This window comes from Zophobas morio, unplaced genomic scaffold (genome assembly GCF_036711695.1).
Source record: "Zophobas morio isolate AGI-343-1 ecotype UQ-CSIRO unplaced genomic scaffold, CSIRO_AGI_Zmor_V1 ptg000023l, whole genome shotgun sequence".
Lineage (NCBI taxonomy): Eukaryota > Metazoa > Arthropoda > Insecta > Coleoptera > Tenebrionidae > Zophobas > Zophobas morio.
In genome coordinates, this window is record NW_026972128.1 from 5,759,578 (window position 1) to 5,781,661 (window position 22,084).

Genomic DNA, 22,084 nt, shown 5'->3' on the forward strand with positions numbered 1-22,084 from the left:
AACAAATGAATCATTGGTTTTGTTGGATAGACTATGGTTACTCATCAGTGGTGTTGATCTGTAGGAATACACTCGATATCTTGTTTTTTGGCCAAATCTTTTTGCTTCTATTGTAATGTTGTAGTCTGTAAATGCATACAAATTTTTTGCATCTATTAAAAATGTCGCACTATATTTTTTTAAATCAAATGCAACAATTTCAGTGGATTCGTTCGTACACCACCTGCTTATGCATGTGACTTTTAGTGAATAATTTAAGGATGCAGAAAATTTAATGCATTCATTTAATTCGATAAGAATGTGTTTTTTCGTTAGAGTGACATTTTTCGGAAATTCTACATCTTCTATCTCCTTTGTTAAATTTCGAAGATTTATAGTTGTTTGATCTATCAGTTGTACATGTTCTTTTATTGTACTAAATAACCTGAAAGTACATTTTTCTAAGTAGCTGATATCGTTTAATTCCAGAGTTGTTCCATTATTGATTGTGTTATGTCCTGTCTTAACATCACTTGGACAAAACGGTTTCTTGCACTAAAACAATATCAAACAGAACTTGCATATTGTATATTCTTATTCTATAACTGGAATTACAGTCTAATAAGTGCTAGTTTTGGTATCCACTAAAATTTTAGAGTTTTTGATTTTGAATTGTTAATACTTACTTTTAACTCTGTAGAATCGTTTTTTTTTAGTTAAACACGTATTATAAATTGTACACAGTGTTATATAGAGTCCCTTTATGTAGTTATTACCGTATTTAACCTCACATAATAATCAAATTTTAGTGGATACAAAAATAACGTTCTAAGAATACCGGAATGGGACTATTTGGCGCGGCCGACTTGGCGCGGCCGACTTGGCGCGAGCCATTTTGGCGCAAAGCCAACTTGGCGCAGGGACATTTTGGCGCAAGCCATCTTGGCGCGAGCCATCTTGGCGCGAGTACGTCGACATATAATATAAAAAATATTTCTTGTTCGTACTGTGGTTAGCACCCTGTTATTTATGCCAAATGTAGGCAACCAAATACACAGTTTCATTCGCACGAATTCCAATAACTTAATGATCCACGGAGCAAGAAGTTCCACGTTTAGGAGTATGTTTATAATGGGGTGTAGGGCGCGAAGCGCCCGTGTGTCCATTAAACAGTCGGCATTACCCCTCCACGCGTTGGTGACTATAAAAATTAGGTTATGCTAACAACGGCTGCAATTTTTGTATATTTATATTATTTTTCTTGGTGTGAGTTCATCCGCGCCAAGATGGCCCGCGCCAAGATGGCTTGCGCCAAAGTGTCCCTGCGCCAAGTTGGCTTTGCGCCAAAATATTTCGCGCCAAGCCGGCCGCGCCAAGTTGGCCGCGCCAAGTCGGCCGCGCCGAATTGTCCTAGACCGCGGCACAGTACTGTCTTGAAACGACAGACTGTAACTGATTAGTATAATTCTGATTACATAAGAGTGTTCTCTTGAGATTTTCAATCTCAACGATACATTTTTCGTACTACCAGGATAATCTTTGACTGCCATGACATTGTGGAAATTTTTCTTATTTAACTAAAATTACATTCGTAATGAATCAATCAAAAATGTTTCTTTGTGGTTACATATTTAAACTGAAGTACATACGCCTCGGGTGTTGCTTCATTTACACCATATTCAAAGTTTATTGAAATTTTGACAAAATCTTCTCCTACGGATTCTAAAGAAGGCGGTTTTCGTACGACTGGAAGTTCAAATGTACAGTTTGCTCCGAAATATTTTTTCTTGCATTGTGTACAACCTGACATCCTGTCGCATTTTTGACAATTAATATTACACTTTTCTTTGCAATCTATGCCCCAAGAACCCTTTTCACAAACTACATACAAAAAACATTACTTATCTATGTACCTACTGAGCATGCACATACCTTCTGTACAGTTTGTTCCCTCGTATCCCCAAGCACAATGGCATCTACCTCCTGATGAACATATTCTATGTTTTTCACAGTTAAGATAGGAAGGTCCTAAAATTGTGGAGCACTTAATTTGACACTGTTTTCCAAAAGAACTGCTGTTGCAAGTTTTATTTGAATATTCATTGAAGTTCAGAATTTCACACGTTTCATTTTTCCATGTCTTACTTGCTAAATTGGCTTCATAGTGTAGTACTCATTTCGAACCCTTATTAACACATTTTGTAAGCTAATTTAAAAAGGTGACAGTTTATTTTATCTGCTCATTATTTGTGTCGGACGTTAGCTAGGAATATATTTTATACGATTAATTTCCATTATCAGTAACTTTTATCTGAAAATGGGGACAAAACTGATATTTTAATGCAACAATAAACTTTTATACACGCCACTGATGCTTTAAAATTCGAATATGGATTTGGCCACTACACTGTTGGTCTTTGCGTCGGTTCTAGAAAACTCTTACCTATTTCAGAGTCGCAGCTGTGAATATCATCAATTGCCCAAAAACCAATGGTGCTACTATCGTTCCGTCCCCGGAAAAAAGAAACTATTCCACTTACGCCAATTTCATTTCTCATTTCGTATTTTTTCCATTTTCTGAAAGTATTTTGCTCATTGAATCCATCTACTCTTATCGATTTACTAGACCGTTCTGAACTTAGTGATATATTCAGATAACACCCTGTGTCTACGGAGACATAGAATGTAACACACTGTGTAAAATTTACAACAATATAGGAAACTTCTGTACTGCTAGTGTTCGCAAACAGAAATTCATCTACAAAATATATCTTTGCTTAACTGAATCCCTCTTATTAGACCATAATTCTTACATCTGTGTAATTTATAGTTCTTATCATTTGGAAAATTAATCCACAACGCGTCAAATTTTAGACTTGTGTTTATTATTTCGTTCCTGACGGATGTCAATATTACACCGTAACCAGTTTTTCTTGGTGTATAATGTCGCCACGAACATGATGACTTTTGTAAAGCTAATAAATCTATTTTAAAAAAAACAAATTGTATGTTTAATGACCAAGTTATATCGTGTCTTGGTATTGTAACATTTTTCCTGTCGCCAGAAGCAGCGACAGTAATGTTCCACTCATTCCTTGTACAAACCGAAAATGTTTCTCGATCGGATAGATCTGTATCTTCGTTCCCGATACCAGTAAAATCTTTAAAACTGAATGGGTAATCCAAGATTTTAATTCTTATTGTTCTCACCTGTCCAGCGCTGATCAAGTACTGGACCGAAATTAAAATGAGTAGAATTTTTCAAAATCCAGTCACTTTTTTTCCAGTTGGTTATTTCTTGCACTCTTCGCCGAACGTTATTTAAACCGCCTTCGGGGTTTACATCTAGAGTAGAGTTGACAGAACCTTCAGTTAAAACACATGTAATTTTATTTTCGTTTATTAGTGTGATCACCTCGCCCGAAATTAATACACTGCAAAAAATGTAACAGCACAAATATAACCACATCTTGTCACTACTATTTAATAATAATTGATTTCAAGATATTGGATATCATGTCAACGCATCCACGATGGCCAATCACATCACATTTTAAAATACCGTATATCTAAGTATTATTTATCTCTTAATAATGTGGTTATCGTTATCGATATTTATCTTAAAATAATTTTTGCACTTGCACTGAAAAATCAAAATAAACCAATATAAAAAGCCAAATAGTCTGGAGGTAAATTTTGTGGACTATAGATAGTTAACGATGTTCCAGAATAATGTTTTCTGGACTATGCGAACATTTATTCGGGGGAATCCGAATTGCGCTCACTACCTGCGTTCGATTGCATTGTGGCTTTTTTTACAGTTAGTTGCTCCATAAGTCATCGTGTACTTACCCAAGTTCCCTCGATTTGTTTTTTTATTATCAAGTTGATTGACATAGCGGGTGTTTCAATTCATCGCCTGAACGCACAATAAATATTGCTTTTGTGACGTCAGCGATACGATGTCATGTTCTTCCTTTAAGGGTATTGCAGCCATACGGTCAACGATGACTTCATATTTATTTTAAAATTCGAAAAGGGAGCGGCATATACGCGTATTAGCGATATTTTTGTACTGTTAAACATGTTGCACCATATATTAATAGTAGGTAATCAATAATCATCTATAATTAAATTAGGGACAGACATTTTTTACTAACTTACCCGCAAATAAATTCAATGGGTTGTAGTCAGTTTATATGTAGTGTGCGCTTGTGCTTAGGTGGTGAATTGGGTGGTTAATTTGCACAGGGTTGCAAATTTTTACTAGTTTTCCTCCTTTGGATACTTTCTATTCAACTGATAAGATTGGTAGATGAGTGTCTTTTTTGCTCTCTATTCTAATAATTAATTTATTTTAAGTTTTTCTTATCCAAGTTCTTATTAGTGTCATCCGATATCGTTTACTGACTTCCCCCGTCAGGGGGATTTCTTTTGCTCTTAAATGTGGCAATTAAATCCAGAAAATGCAATAAGACTATAGGCAGGGCAGATGACTACATTAATTGTCGCAAAGAATGTGGGGCAAATTATCACCTAGCATGCGTTAACTTAAATAAATTAGCGGTAGCATCTTTGAAAGAAACAGGCTTGTTACAAACATGGGGTTGTGGTTTCTGTAGCCCCTTTTCTCTTAAAAATCCGGGTGATGTTTCATGCCCATCATTGATTGATAGTGAGGCATTACAAAAACTTCCAGACTTTTTAAAAGAAGTATTTACAGAATTTTCCCGCGTAGTTTCCGAGAGTTTTAATAAACTTAACCAGCAAGTTGCTGATTTAAAGCACGAAAATTACTTATTACGTGAAGAAATTAGGACAGTAATCCAACAATATTCCAATCGTGATGCTCAAATTCCTAAAGAACCTGCGGTATTATATGCTGCTACACTTAAAAGTACTTCTGCTCTGGTAGTGAAACCAAAAAATGCTGCTCAAACAACCACACAAACGAAATCCGACCTTATTACAACTTTTAATCCGGAAAACACTGATGAACTTGGGATTGCAAGAGTGAAGTCTATTAGAAACGGTGGAGTGCTCTTAAATTGTCGAAATCCTGATGAACTAAAAAAGCTTGTACAAAATAAAAAACTTGATGAAAAATATGACATTCATGATGTTAAGACGCCTTTACCTCGTATACGTATTTCGGGCATCTCTGATGATATAGGTGAAGAGATGATTGTTCCTTTTTTGTTAAAACAGAATAAACATATCTTTTCTGAAACTACTCAGTGCACTCTTCTGAAATATGCACCGATAAAAAATCGCCAGAAAACCTTTCAGGTAATTTTGCAAGTTGACATTTCATCCTACAAAAATGCGTTAAATTTTGGTCATTGTTTAATTGGTTTGGATATACTCAGGATCACGAAGCAATGCGTACACGTCATGGATGACGTAGATCCGTTACCAACACTAAATCAAAAATACGCGCCGCAATACGTGGCAATACGGATCAAAATCGATCAATTTGGGGGAAATTATATTGGTACGACTGATAGCGAAACATATGCTAAAGTTTTATCGATTTCACAAGTGTCATTGGTGTCAACTTTGGTTATGTTGTGTTATTGTTTGATTTTTCGCGTTTTTCTACTTTTCTGCTCGTGTAATCGTATCAGTTCTTTTCAGAACTATAACAGTTCTTTATAGTACTCCAAGTTAACTGTCCTGTACCGTGGTACGTGTCGCTTGCTTGAACGTAAACATTCCACCATGCCGAAGCTCTTGCACAAAGATGTAAAGCAAATGGACGATAATTTAGTGGACTATTTTGCTAAAGAACGCGATAGCGGGGAACCTCTTTTACCACTAACAGCTGTTCAAGACGTAAGTAGGTGTATTTTATTACAATTACTAATGCAGTCACATTGTACAGAGGGTTGCTGCTGCTCTGGGTGTATGTGTGCGAACAGTGAACTCCGTGGTACAACAAATAAAAACCGGAGAAGGTGTACATTCTCCCAAGAAATAGAGACCCCCGAACAAAGCAAGTGTGTGATATTAGCACTTCGGAGCAGTGTGCTATTTGAGAATGCTTATATGGAATGATCGAAGAAAGTATGAATTTGATGCTCACGCCTTATAGATACTAACGACTATTTTACAGAAATACATGTTACACGATCGCCATTAATTGATTGCTTGAAGGAGAAACATATATTTGAGGGTTCTGTGAGCTCGTTAGGAAAAATTTTACATTCTCAATTGGGTTTCGTTATTCGCCAACCAGTGTACGGAAGCGTCTTATGGAATTACAACATGTTGTTCATGCAAGAACCAAATTCTTACGTGAATACATGCACAATCAGCAGAACCCAAATTCTTTGCCATGTGTATATCTTGATGAAACATGGATATTTGAAAATGGTTCGGTAGTTAGGTCATTGCAAGACGATAGTGTCATAAGTATCAGGATGTTCAAAATAGAAGGGAAAATTTAGTAATGTGTCAGTTTCACGTTAGTTATTTATTCTTCTCACTATATTTTAGGTATATTGTATTACATGCAGGTACAAGCAATGGATTTATTGATGAAGCAGCGCTAGTATTTTCTTCTAATACCAAAAATCCAGACTATCATGGCGAAATGAATCAACAGAATTTTCTCAAGTGGTTTCAATTGCTCATGAACCTTGAAGAACCATCACAGATTATTATAGACAATGCAAGCTACCACAGTACCCTTGCAAACAAATGTCCCAGTGGTTCATGGAAAAAAGCAGAAATTCGTGAATGGCTTTAACAACATGACATAAGTTCAGATTCACAGCTGTTAAAAACGGAACTTCTTCATTTGGTTGCACAGTAATGCATATACTATTCTCTATCGTTTCATTTAAAATATCATGTTTTTCAGAAATAAACCTCCAAAAACGTATGTTGCCGTGAATTGGGCCAACAGAATGGCCATAGAGTATTGCGATTGCTGCCATATCATTGTGTGTTTAACCCTATAGAAAATATTTGGGGAATTACTACAAATTTTTATTCCAAACACATTGGGCGTGATGGTTATGGTCAAAAAATTCCGTGGAAATGTGGAAAGAAGCGTTAGCACATGTCACGCCCACAATGTGGAAAAATACTGTTGACCATATGAATAAAATAATACGGGAGTGGTGGGAACGGGAATTAGTATTTGACCGTGAAGAGATTGCGCCGTTTATAATCGACATTAACGAAGATTCACATTATAGTTTTAGTGATTATGACAGTGAAGATTCTAATACTGCAGAGGGCATTCAGCCACTGTAACATGTAGGTTATTTTCCATTACCATCCTAATTGATTGTACTAGCGGCATGTTCTGCTGATGTCTTTTATAATCACACTATCACTTCACTGGCCAAATATACAAATCACTGGTCAGACGACGACGTTGTGCAACATGCATACTTATTATTGTTTATACTTTACTTTTGTATCTATTCCATGTCAATAAAGTAACTTATTCTGTAGATGTGACGTGCCTATTGTGGCATTGAAGACGGTAAGCATATTTCTCTAACTTGAAGCTTGTCACAACTGTTCAATGCTGTCTGTTTGAGACGTATGTTAACATTCTCGTTGGTAGCTTTAAGTACAGTATGAAGCCTTGTACCACCCTCCAAGTATGTGTTTAACACCCAATTGTCAGCAGTTTTTACCAGCAGTCAATGCAAAAATGAACGTTCTTAAAGCCAGTCATTCACGTTCCAACGCCGGGGTACGATTGTATTGGATACAACTGCTGTACAATTCTGCTGAAAAGCAGCAGTACACACACGTTACGACCTTGCAGTTAAAAATTTGCGATCGTGGTGGCAACATGTCCGAAGAAAATGGACTTTTATACCTGCTTTCACGGTTTGTATAACATACACTGTTCCCACACGATTAAGTTTCCAACCAATACAACACGATTGTACTGCTGCAGACAGACTTGTTCACCAACCGTCCACATCCAACCGATTTGCTTGATCGCATACACAGATGTTCGAAAACACTTCAATTTTGTCATATCCTACACAATTGTACCGCGGCGTTGGAACGTGAGTGGCAGGCTTCAGTGACTAGGAACACGTGAAAGGGGTTACAGTCGTGATCTTTCCTGTGCCTGAGTTTGTAATTCATAGCGTCTATGCAGCCTGCAGCATGCCCTTGTATGCTGAAACACTGCAAGTGTAGCTTATTTCTAAACTGTTGCTTCACACTAACGGTCTTCTCATGCTATAATCATAAATAGAACAAACCAAAACAATAACAAGCCCACATGTTTGTTGACAGTTTTCAAACCGATTCATTTGTATAATAAACGTGGTAGACGCATGACGTCATACAGAGTCCGTGACGTGTACGCATTGCTTCGTGATCCTGACTATAGCTGTAACATTTATGACGCTGTGGATGTCATCCGGTGCTATAGGTGTAACGGCTTCAATCATTCTGTTAGGAACTGCAAGAAAAATGTCTCCTGTCCGAGATGCTCTGCTGTGCATGAATTAAAAGATTGCAAAGCTACAGAAGAACAACTACAATGCATTAACTGCTCTACCATTCAAGCAAGAGATAATCTGGGTATTGCAGAAATTTCCCATGCCTGCTGGGACTATGAGCATTGTATATTCTACAAAAACTTAATTAAAAAACTAAAAACTGTTGTTTTCGGTTTATCAGAGTCGTAGCAACTAACTTTTACCACTGTCTCTAAGTCTGCTTCTAGTGAGACCTTAAACTCATCAATTAGTCAATCTCATAAAAATAATTCTGATCTCAATTTAATGTGTTATTATCAAAATGTGAGAGGCCTAAATACTAAGTTGAGCAATATCTTATTATACTCTCATACATTTTGTTATGATATCATTGCATTTACGGAGACATGGCTAAATGAGAGCGTAGCAGATGGAGAAATATTTAATGGCGATAGCTATAATGTTTTCAGATCCAACCGTAACCATTCTTCCCGTTTAACTAAGAGAGGCGGAGAGGTATTACTTGCAATTAGAAAAAATTTTGATGCTGTTAAGTTAAACATTTGTGATATGTACCATAGGGATGAAAACATTACACATATTGATATACTGTTAGTAAAAATTTCTGTTCGATATAGGCATTTTCTTATCTGTTTAGTGTATATTCCACCATCTACTAATACCGGTGATTACGATGCGATTTTTGACTTTTTAATGTCTGTTCAAGAACTATATGGCTCATCTATAATGATACTGGGAGACTTTAATATTCCAGAATATGTGAATTGGTCTCAACAAAACTTACATCAGTTTGTTAATTCTTCAATGTATAGTAGTTACATTTCTTTATCAAACTTCTTTAATCTTACACAATATAATACAGTATTGAATATGAATGATAGAATTCTTGACCTACTGCTCAGCAATGTAAAATGTCAAGTAATAAAAGCATCTGAAGTAATATTGCATGAAGACACTCACCATCCGGCACTGGAAATATCAACAGTACTTGATAGGGTGTCGAACAATAATAACTTTTCTATATCCCATCTTCGGGAGTACAACTTTAAAAAAGCGAATTATGTGCAAATATTTTAACCACGGCATCCCCCACCCTAGTAGAGCCGAAATATAGAAAAAACAAATTAAAAATCGAATGGGGCAAAACCCCCATGAACCACCCGAAGGCACTGAGCCACCTTGTAAACAGAGTTGGAAAAACGTTGGAATAAAAACGACCTAAACACTTTCAGTTTCAATTAAAAGTAAAACCGACTTTTTGCTGCTTATCATTCGTTCATTCATTTACTCATTCATCGTTAAAGGTCAGTGTGAAGGTTTTTTCGTAATTTTGATTCTGACGGAGGTTTGGTCCTTGTCACAACGATTTTACAATGTTTATTGGAACAAAAATAAGAGCAACTTAGAATGCTACTACCTTTTTACAAGAAATGTTGAAAATGTTGTCCTTGACTAGCAATACAGGCGTCAGAGCGTCGCAAGAGGTTTGTTGATAGGTAAAAAAACACCGGAGTAGCGGCTGCCACTTTCACTTGTTGAAGCTCTTCGATAATTTCTGAACTGAACACTGTTGATTTCCACAAACGAATTGTTTCATCCAACCAATACACGTTTCTCGAAAACCGTCTCTTGAAATCGTACTTGTTGACGAGTATGTGGAGTTCCATCGGACAAAAAGTGAGTTACACAATGTGGACAATCAGTGGACTCCAAACCGTGCACTTTGTCAACATGGTATGGTTGTGACCGTGTACTTTTAATGTAGGGTGCACTACAAGCTACGAAAATCCAATTTCTTCTTTCTGTCCCATCACGACCACGATCGTGAGTTTGAGTTTGAAGGTACCATGATCTCGGAGATGCTGTACCACTGACGTAAATATTCGCGCACATGGAATCGCGCGATTTGGAAAGCGTTCGATCCACAATTCGCAGGCCAAGCTTGAGTTCCCATCCGCCACCCCATACAGCATTACCATGTCGGCACGCTCTGAATTTGTAAAATTCACCATTGTCAAACACAATCAAACACACCCAGCTACGGCAAGTTAGTTTTTTGGTTCTTAAACTTCGTCGCTGTGTGCCATTCATTATAGTAATAATGTAGGTCAAGAAACACTACCAGCGGCGTGTGTAACAATTTATATGTAATTTCAAATAACTTTTTCTCGACACTGCTACCACTTAGGACCGTGAATTTTTGCCAGTGACATAATCATATCGTGAGCTATTCCCCATTTTTTTTTTGCACATATTTCGCAGTCAGGCTGTATACCGAACTGTATTCTGTAGAATGGTCGTTTCTCAGTACCAACTCCGATGTAAATGGGGCTGTTGACTCTTTTTATAACAAGCTCTATGGCATTCTTGATAGGCATGTTCCACTGAAATCTCGTTCTAAAGGAAACTATCCTGTTTGGTATACATCACGAATTATACATCTTATTAAATGCAAGCATAAAATATGGATAAGATCGAAAAAATACGGTCGGGTTGAAGATTATGAGCAACTTAAGGCTCTTAGAACTCAGGTTAAGCATGAAATTAAAGTAGCTTATGATAATTATATCATTAAAATCAGCAGCGACATCAAGTCTAACCCCAAAAGTTTTTGGTCGTATGTGCGCAACTTAAAAAATACTGCATCCATCCCAAATGTCATGAATTATAATGAAAACATCATTTCAAAACCTCAAGAAGTAGTAAATGCATTTGCTCAGTATTTCAGTAGTTCATTTGCAGTGTCATCCACGTCTTCAACTCCAAGTAATGTACAGATCAATACCAATACTCTTTTTGCAAATTATATGGTGACAGATGCTGAAATCTGCAAAGCCTTAAGTAAACTGAAGCCTAAACAAACTACGGGTCCTGATTCAATTCCAGCCTTCTTAATTCATGACTGCAAAGCCTCGTTTGTAACTGCGCTTAAAATAATTTTTAATCTTATACTAAAAACATGTGTTACTTCCCGAGCGTAAGCAAAGGAAGTATTGTAATCGAGTCCGTCGGCCGACTCTCTACTTTTACGTTTTCTCGATCTTTCATGACCCCTAGAAGACGAAGAAATAGGTCTCCCATTTCCGTCTGTCTGTCCGTCTGTCCGTCTGTCCGTCTGTCCGTCCGTCTGTCCGTCCGTCTGTCCGTCTGCCGTCCCGGATTTTTATTAGACAGATAATCTCCGAAAGTACTCGACCGATTGTTGTGAAATTTTGTACTTATATTAAGAATATCATGTAGATGGTAAAACGCTAACCAAAATTTGTCTAATCATCCCCACCACTAATGCGATGACGTCACTTCAAAATTGTACATAGTAAATGGGTTTTCAATTGTATAAAATAACATAGTCCTACACATGTAGTTTACAACTCTGAATCGACTTTTCACCCGAAACGTCCAGATTTTTGGAAAAAAAATCAAAATTATAAAACAACATTTTGAAATTTAATTTTTAATCTGCTAACCAGAATGCTTTGAAATGTTGCAGATGTTTTAAGGCTATAAAGAGCATAATAAATTTTTAGTCAAAAAATATTTGCTTATCCCCTCCAAAAACTTGATGACGTCAGCTCAAAAGTTTGTGGAATAAATCATATCTAAAATGTACAAAATATGATGAGTCTGTACTTGTGATCTATCACTCCATTCATATTTTTTGGATTTGCATATACAGGGTGACTCAAAAAAATTAATGAATGCGTAAATTTATCTTACTGATTTACTCAGAAACTACAAAACCGAATGCTTTAAAATCTTGCAGATGTTTTAAGATTATAAAGAGCATAATAAATGTTTAGTCAAAATATATTTGCTTATCCCCTCCAAAAAATTGATGACGTCAGCTCGAAAGTTTGCCGAATAAATCCTATCTAAACTGTAAAAATATGATGAGTCTGTACTTGTAATGTATCACTCCATTCATATTTTTCGGATTTGCATATACAGGGTGACTCAAAAAAATTAATGAATGCGTAAATATATTTTATTGATTTAATCAGGAACTACAAAACCGAATGCTCTGAAGTCTTGTAGATGTTTTAAGGTCATAAAGAGCATAATAAATGTTTAGTCAAAATATATTTGCTTATCCCCTCCAAAAACTTGATGACGTCAGCTCGAAAGTTTGCCGAATAAATCATATCTAAAATGTACAAAATATGATGAGGCTGTACTTGTCATTTATCACTCCATTCATATTTTTTGGATTTGCATATACAGAGTGACTCAAAAAAATTAATGAATGCGTAAATATATTTTATTGATTTAATCAGGAACTACAAAACGGAATGCTCTGACATCTTGCAGATGTTTTAAGGTTATAAAGAGCATAATAAATGTTTAGTCAAAATATATTTGCTTATCCCCTCCAAAAACTTGATGACGTCAGCTCGAAAATTTGCCGAATAAATCATATCTAAAATGTACAAAATATGATCAGTCTGTACTTGTGCTCTATCACTCCATTCATATTTTTTGGATTTGCATATACAGGGTGATTCAAGAAAATAAATGAAAGCGTAAATTTATTTTACTGATTTACTCAGGAACTACAAAACCGAATGCTTCGAAATCTTGAAGATATTTTAAAATTATCATAAGCATGGTAAATTTTTGATCAAAACGCATTTGGTCGTCCCCCCTAAAAAATTTATGTCACCACAAAATTTTGCTGAAAAAATCCTATCTAAAATGTACAAAATATGGTGAGTCTCTTCTTGTGATTTATCATTCCATTCAAATTTTTTCGATTTGCATATACAGGGTGACTCAAAAAAATTAATGAATGCGTAAATTTATTTTATTGATTTAATAGGAACTACAAAACCGAATGCTTTGAAATCTTGCAGATGTTTTAAGGTTATAAAGAGCATAATAAATTTTGAGTCAAAATATATTTGGTTATCTTCTACAAAAAACTGATGACGTCAGCTCAAAAGTTTGCCGAATAAATCGTATCTAAAATGTACAAAATATGATGAGTTTGTACTTGTGATTTATCATTCCAATCATATTTTTGGATTTGCATATGCAGGGTGACTCAAAAAAATTAATGAAGGCGTGAATTTATTTTATCGATTTAATCAGGAATTAGAAAACCGAATGCTTTGAAATCTTGGGAATATTTTAAAGTTATTATAAGCATGGTAAACTTTTGTTCAAAATGTATTTGTTCATCCCTCCTAAAAAAATTGATGACGTCACCCTTAAATTTTGCTGAATAAATCCTATCTAAAATGCAAAAAATATGATGAGTTTGTACTTGTGATTTATCATTCCATTCATATTTTTTAGATTTTCTTAAGAGGTGGTTCAAAAAAAATTAATGAAGTCAATTTATTTTATTGATTAAATTAAAGGCAACACTTATTATTAGTATTACACCCCAACCAACCCAATTTGGTAGACACAAAATTTGTTAAAGGAAAAACTCGGTTGAAACATAAGGGTAGCACGCTTATTTACATCGACTTTAACATTACAGACCTGCATTTGTTCACTTGGTTCCGCGAATGTGAAATAGACATGTTTATAATCAACCAATTCTGAATTTCACCGTCAAGAATTAAAATAAAACCCAATGTTTTATATAATAAGCGGAAGTCGAAGCAATAAAACCGATGGTCGTTTTGTTTACAGTTTCTCTGTTTGGCTCTCACATATGCTGTTACGCTTGTCATCTTAAATTAAGAATGTTTATACATAAACGATTTTCAGTTGCCGTATACGTGAGTAAATTGTTTCGTTATTTTATTGATTATAAAAAATCAATATTCAAAACGACCCAATTCATTTTCCCGAAAATTTGGGAATACAATAATTTTATTCTTAGTATTACACTACATCTATCCCAACTGATATCCGTGTCCTTGCAAAAATGTTGATGACGTCATCGCAATTTTAAATTCCCACTACAAAAATGTAATGAGAAAAAAACACAATAGCCATGCAGTCGTCAAGTTTCCGACAGCGAGGGAAGTACTGTCTAAACTCTTTAGACCAATTTTTTTTCCTATGCAGTGGAGAGTTACGAAAATAAGTCCCATATTCAAAAATGGCGATCAGTCTGAAATCAAAAATTACCGGCCGATCTCTATCATTAATAACTTTAGCAAAGTGTTTGAATTCATCCTGTATGACAGAACTTATAAACATGTCATGAACCAGATTTCTCCGTATCAGCACGGTTTTACTGAAAAACGGTCGACTGTTACAAACCTTGCTTCTGTTACTCAATTTTTGTGTGAAAATATTGACCGTCAAATTCAGGTAGATGTTGTCTATATGGACATGTCAAAGGCTTTTGATCGAGTGGATCATCAGATTTTGATTTACAAAATGGAGTCTTTTGGATTCTCATTAGTTTTTCTAACTTTAGTTAAGTCCTACCTGTGGGATAGACATCAGTTTGTGCAATATCGGGGTTATAAGTGGTCCTTCTTTAAACAGACATCAGGAGCCCACAAGGCTCGGTGTTGGGTCCACTTTTTTTTGCAATATATACAGATGACTTGACAAAGAAATTGAATGTCCGGTATCTGTTATATGCTGATGATTTGAAAATATATCGGCATGTGCTAACATTAGAAGATTGCAACAATCTACAACGTAATATTCAAATGATTGAAACGGGTTTATGGGACTGTAATATGCAGTTAAATTCTGACAAATGCAGAATTGTCAGTTATACACGAAAAACTGAATATCTTCAATTTAATTACGTGATTGGTGGAACCATAGTTAAAAGGTCTGAAACTGTAAAAGATATGGGTATTATTTTCGATAACAAGCTTACGTTCCGTAACCATGTCGAAGCGATTGTTTCATCAGCCTATAAGAGTCTAGGATTTATTATTCGTAGTACTACTCAATTTAAAGATCAACAAGCGCTGTTAATTTTGTATAAAAGCTTTGTAAGATCAAAATTTGAATATGCATGCTTGGTGTGGTCGCCAATTTATTATACACATGCATGGTCACTTGAAAAAGTTCAACGTCGTTTGTGTAAAACTTTTATTTTTAGGTGCACCGGTGAATATCCTATTAGAGGCGCCCCACATGAGAATTTATTGCAATATGTACAACTGCCATCATTAGCTAAGAGAAGGAAATATTTTTCTATTAAATTTTTGTCACAAATTCTGAATTATGAAGTCGACTGTCCATATTTGCTATCTAAGATATCCCTACGGATTCCATTTTTCAATTATCGGTCATATAACTTATTCCATCTAGAGACAGCTAGAACAAATGCGTTAGCAATGTCACCAGTTCATCAAATAGTTAGTGCCTACTTAACGCAGAAATTAGATGCAGACATTTTTGCGTTAAGAAGAGCAGATCTTCGAAGTTTGGCAGCACCAGGAATTTAATCTTAATTATTAATATGTATAAATATAACCTGTGGCGTCGCGCTGCAGGCTGTTCGAAGGACCGTATAACCGTGTCGTACACGGTACGAACACGGCAAGAAAAGAGTGTTGTTTTATAACTATATATTAATAGTGTGTAAATGTATGTACAGTTTGTCGACCGATCGCGTGTACTGCGAGGTGCGTTCTGTCTTCCGGGTCCGTACCACCTCGGTGCCATCGAAGGGTGGGTGGTGGGGTTGTACCGCTCTTGTGCAGTACTGTACTGCGCATAACCTAAATGGGACAGTGGTGATGGACAGCCGCTGATATATGTATATATTATATTAAGATCACGTGCATTATGTTGGTCAGTAATTGGGCAAAAGCCTGTTGACCAACTTAGATACCAATAATAATAATATTAATAATATTAATAATAATAATAATAATAATAATATCTTTTTCTGTGTGTATAAACAGAAAAAGACCTAAATGTGATGAGAGAATTAAAAAAAATAAGAAATAAAGAAATTACAAGAAAAAAGAAAAAAAGCAGGTCTAGACAGAACTTCCTTTGTCCCTGGGGTACAATTAATTAAAGAATTTCCGTTCTCTAGATAAACTATAAAACTTGATTCTGCTAATTTTATTTTCTGGTTATGATAACTTATGATAACCCATATATAAATTAAAAAACAAGTAGATTATTAAACAAACTGCAGGTAAGGGAACACACTAACGTTTTAGTGGGACAAATATATCAGTTTTGATAAATACACTCTAACACCAATAACATCAACGGTATCGCTCTTTCAGAATTTCAAAACACCTAGAAAAACTGTTTCTGATTGTTGACAGATTTACCGTGTTTGAAATAACTTTAAAGCGTTTATAAGATTTGAAATTTGACAGCAATCTGTTTAGTAGTTTGGGAGATTACGTATCTAATAATATCGCTAACAGACAGACGGATAGACAATAGTCAGACCAAAACTAGAAAGCAATATTTTCACATTAAATATAAAAGGTGGAGAAAACATGAAATTAGCCTTTTGTCCGTTGGGCTATCTTTGCAACACTTTCCTAGCTTACGCTCAAGATGAAGAAGAATAGTAGTTTTGAAAAAAATTATAAATATCACTAGAATGTAGACATTTTGAAATTGTATGATTTTTAGAATAGGCTGTTGTAGTAGGACACTTAGATACTAAGTATGTATATATCTATAACCGATAAAGTGAGTTATGACTTAACAGTGTATTATTATGGTAATAGCCACATCCCATCACAGCTGCAATATATTAACATCATTGGTGTTAAAAGCTGCGATTAACATTCCCCTTTCACTTAGTTATTCGACCTTCTTACGCGTCTCAAGGTCGCAAAAAGTTTTTTTTAATGTAAATCAAAATTGACATTGCTTTAGGTGCTGCAAGGAATTATGTATGGTGTTAGAAAGCTTTTCGTTAACATTTTATCGAAACACTATCATTACCACTATTTTACTACTCAGCACAACATTTAAATAAATTTCCAAATGTCCCTTACAGTGTCGTTACAGACCAGCCATTACTATATTCGTTTTAAATAAAATATGAAGCCACAGTCAAAAATTACTTGCTTTAAGTTAAGGACTTTGCAAATGCTGCGTCTTCTACAGGAATGTTACTCATGTTAATAAATAACAGTTTACAGTGTGGTGGAAAACATTTCATTCGGAATACACCAACCTAAGGTGAACTTAGGTTGCAAGAAAATAAGAATTTAAAGTGATTCTCCGTGATTAGTACAGTTGTCTTCTGACAACATTAGAAAATAGTATACTAAATAGTTTACCAAGACCAGTTGTTAAAGATTCAGTGAGATCTATGTGATATTCAGTCCTAACTGGAAAAAATCAAGGCAGTCATTGTGAACAATTTTCCAAAGTACAGGCTAATAAATCAAGTGTTGGCTGATAAGCCTGATAACATGAAAAATCTATTACCACTTTTTTTGCAAAAAAGGTAAACAATGAAAAGTCTGGAGAATTTAAAATATATTAAAGTTCTATGAAAAACTTCACTAAAACATAAATTACATTGAAATTAAAAAAAAAGAGCAAAATAAAGGAAAGAAAATGACTGGACTGACAAACAAAGGAAAAAATTACAAAAAAGCTCCAAACTGCGTCAAGGCGTATTTACGTCTGCTGTCAGCACAAGTGATTTAAACATAACACACAATACTTTACTAGAAAATCTTCGGGGCGTAGACTAGACGTTGTAAAACAACTGAAACGTGATAGTGCAAGAATTATCGCTAATCAAAATATGCATATAGAATGAAACAATCCAGAACTATCCTAAAAGATATGTTGATTAGGCGTTACAGGTTCTTCAAAAAAAAAACTCACTCCATAGAAAAAACCAACATCTTTAGACAGCAACAACAGTGTGTCAGTATCTTGTCTCTGTTGTGGTGACCGAATTTAAATCAAACTTTTCGCGCTGAAATTAATTGACAACGGCGCGAAATCACATTTGAATAATTTTAATTTGAAAAAAAAAGAGTTCAATCACAAAAAGGAAATCCTTAAACATAGGCAACCAAATATGCATGGATGGTCTAATGCACGTAGCGCTTAGGAGTTAGTTGCATGATCTTTGAGTTAGATGGCAGCACGTAGCGCTAGGGTAATTTCAGTTAGAGGGTTGGTAGAAAAGCGGCATGGCGGTAGAATGTGTCATTCTGGTGTGTTTCGTGTAAGTGTAACCACGTGGTAAGAGCTAGGTTTAAATTAGTTGGTTTGGTAGTTAATAAAACGGGAGGAAGCCTTTGTTTAACGACGATCAAACGTATTTTTCATAATGATACAGTTGTCCCCAACCCGCGCGGTAAATTCTTGCGCCCTTTTAATCGAAAATTGCAGACTTCCGGTCGGACGCGAACACGTGTTGTGAATATGTTTCTTTGTTTGTAAATTCACCAATCAAGCTAGTTTTTCTTAATAGTCAGCTAGTGCAAACACAATTTAACAATCAGGATTATTTAAATTAACCATTTGCTAGAAGATTTCATGAAATTCACTTAGTCAGGAAAAACACCTTATGTTTAATTACGAATAGGTCTCTGGATGCATATACGTAAGTGTTACATTATAACACTTCTAAATTCTTCACACAAGATTGCTAATAGTTCATTTACGGCAGTTAAACAAGTTCATTATACTGCGGACTGGCGGGGGGTTATGATATTTTCTCCCCTTAGGTGGTTATCATCGTTATCACGATTAATTCATCGGGGCATGTTTCGCAACGCCAGATTGATTAATTAATTAAGGCATGCCCCCAACGCTACAGAAAATTTACATTACCGAGACGCTTTTTCCTCGCAACGATTTTGGATATTTACATCACCGAGACGCTTTTTCCCTCGGAGCGATGATTGGATATTTTTGTATTTGTTTATTATGTGTTTTGTTGGGGTAACCAGTTCGTAGTATTTTAACTTCTCAAAGTAAATTATTTTTGAAGTAACCAATCATTTAGATCATGATATAATTTGGCATAATGTAAACTCTTTGTTTGAACCGTTGATAAAGTGTGGCAAATATTAATCTCCTGTAAATTATGTTAACTCTGCAATTTTCACATCATACTATATTTCTTAATCTCACAATCTTAACCTCAGTAATTTTATTTGTTGTATAAATTTAATTGAACGTAAATTTCATATTCTACAGTTCTAACCTCACATAACATTTCTATTTGTACAAGTTTATTTCACACCAGATCTTTCGTCTCATAAATCCTTGCTAAGTTTTGTTTTGTAAATACTTTGTTGATGAATGTTTTCTATCATATAAATTATTTGATGTCCAACTTTAATCCTACATAAGAATTATTTGTTGTTTAAGATTTCACAAGATTGTATGGCGAATTTAAATGTTGTTTATTGCTCTTTGAAACTTTAACACTTGTTCAGTTGTTGTTAACATCAGAGTTATAAGAGATTGAATGTTTTAAAATGGAATTGAGGTTAAATGACACAGAAAACGTGGCAGAAGCGAGGTTTGGTTCCTAGTCGAGCTGGCGAGATTTATCGCGCCACCTGTACAAGTCCACAGGTTTGGATACGCGATCTAAATGATCTGATACGACATCTGGTGTCAAAAATGTGCACTACTCAGGAGCATAGTGAAAGATGTAAATAAAGTCGCGATCTTTTCTATAGAACCACTCCCTAGTGTAAATTTTCAAAATTTGTTTGGTGTAAGTGACCTTGACGGGTTTCTGGTGGAAAACATATGTGTCAAAAATTTGACAGGTTAGATGGCCCCATTGTCAATGTAGATATTTTATTTTAATAAATAGATGAACAGAACATACAGTCTGTACGGGATATAGTGCGGCATAACTGAGGGCAACCGAAACATTCGTGTTGTGCTAGTTTCGATTGCCATGTCAACTACCGCTACCAACCTCGTTCGGCGTAAAGTACTAGATGGCAGGGCTACCAACCTGACTTTTTATCGAGTGGTTCCGTAGAAATGACCGCCACTGTACTGTTGGTTGTACAGTGAAATTTCGTTGTTTTATGTTAAACCAACAAAATTAAATAAGTTGGTCCAGTATTCCTGAAAAAATGACTGTTAACAATACAAATTGTTGTGTTTTTCGCTGCCATAGCAAAAACAATAGAAACAGTGGGCTCTCTTTTCATAAATTCCTAAATTCCCCATAAAAAACAAGTCATTTGTTTAAATGTTATGAACAGGTAAGTATTCATATCAACAGTAAATTTAGTTTAATCAGTATTTAACTAAATTGTTTTTGATTATCAGTATAATATGTATATATATATTATATTTTTAGGTTAGGAATCAGGGAAAAAAATGGACAGATATAAGACTTGGATGGTAAAGCTAAATATGGGAAAACCAGCAACAAAGCACATGAAAGTGTGTTCACTACATTGTAATCAGGATGATTTCATATTGAGGATTTGATTTGAGGACCCAGGTGGGTTAGTTAGCTTCGAGCTTGCCCACTACACCTTGGGTCGTGGGTTCGATTCCCGCCTTGCCTTTTGGGTGTTGTGTATGTCATGTTTCCTGTAATTGGGCCTCCAGCTTGTTAGAGACATCATAGGATAAAATAAATAAAAATAAAAATATTACCTGGTAAGTACAGATTTGGGTAAATGTTGTTAATGTATAATAGACAATAAATGAAATATTGTAGATGTAAGTATCATTACTAAAGAATTACTACCTAGAAGGCCCAAAAATCGAGACTTTAAAGCAGTCAGAAGTACAACAATGAGAAAATCTGAAGGTTACATAATTTCAAGTACAGATAGTACTGATGTAAATTGCTTCGACAGCAGTCAGTTACATCAAAAAACTGTTTCAAGTATGTATACATTTGATGATATTTAAAAAATACAGATTATTTTCTAGCATTAGAAATGGAAACCGTGCAGGCTTTGTTACATTTACAAAATTCACAAAATAAGGATAAAAATATTCAAGTGACAAGTGGAGATTTAGTGGCACCTTTTATAAGTACACTTAAATCTGATAATGATTTAAATACAATGGCTGGAATACCATCCTTTCTGTTATTTAATGCTATTGTTGCAAATTGTGAGATGTTTGGAAAATTCTGTAATAAACATAAATTAAACTTGAAAGAACGTGTTCTGTTAACTTTTATGAAACTGAAAAATACATTTTCTTATGCTGTTTTAGCAGTTTTGTTTAAAACGGTGACAGCAATAACCTGTAATATTATTCATGCTTTATTATTTTATTATTATGCATTATTCCACTCATATATAGTATGAAATGAACACTTAATTTAAAAAACAATAATCGCTATAATTAATAAAGTTTTCACAGAAGTTTTAACACTACATGATTTAGCATGTGTTCACTTAAAAAGTTAAACAAAGGGTTAATAAAATGAGAACTACAAAAAAAACTGACACAAACAACGAAACAGGCTGTAAACTGAACAAATCCACTACAAAAACGCTCGATTTATTAACACAACACACTTTTTTCACACGATGGACACTTAAGACTTGCCATAAAGGATACGTCAAATATGCCTTAGAGCGGCCATGTTGCAGTTAACAGTGGCGCCCCCAACGGTCATTTAGTTCGCGTATAGATTCAGGGGGCGGCCGCCGACGTTGTGAATTTCTCGATTTGGCCCAATAGTCGAGATCTTTGCGGGTTGGACGACCGTAATGGCCTAGTTCCGCAGGGCAAAGTTCGTC

The 22,084-nt window shown here is 35.1% G+C and overlaps 2 protein-coding genes and 1 long non-coding RNA gene across 4 annotated transcripts in view; 1 reads left to right on the forward strand and 2 right to left on the reverse strand.

Annotated features, from left to right (window-relative positions):
* Nucleotides 1-22,084, reverse strand: part of LOC135134245 (uncharacterized) — a 57,466-nt gene that overhangs the window by 17,924 nt on the left and 17,458 nt on the right. Inside the window, exon 10 of the mRNA XM_064062873.1 lies at nt 42-534. Within this exon, the coding sequence (XP_063918943.1) occupies nt 42-534 (493 nt within the window). The remainder of the gene's footprint in view (nt 1-41; nt 535-22,084) is intronic.
* Nucleotides 570-3,544, reverse strand: LOC135134247 (uncharacterized). Its single transcript, XM_064062876.1, has 6 exons — nt 3,190-3,544; nt 2,793-3,140; nt 2,423-2,737; nt 1,912-2,007; nt 1,607-1,860; nt 570-1,556 (listed from the first exon to the last, which is right to left on the reverse strand). Exons 1-6 carry the CDS (start codon nt 3,446-3,448, stop codon nt 1,227-1,229), a joined length of 1,602 nt encoding a protein of 533 aa, XP_063918946.1. The 5' UTR covers nt 3,449-3,544; the 3' UTR covers nt 570-1,226.
* Nucleotides 20,343-21,550, forward strand: LOC135134549 (uncharacterized). Of its 2 annotated transcripts, XR_010281354.1 has the most exons (4): nt 20,343-20,575; nt 20,674-20,981; nt 21,043-21,213; nt 21,261-21,550. It is a non-coding gene; the product is annotated as an uncharacterized LOC135134549 (long non-coding RNA). The 2 variants fall into 2 exon arrangements; XR_010281353.1 differs by lacking the exon at nt 20,343-20,575 and having other exon boundaries at nt 20,585-20,981.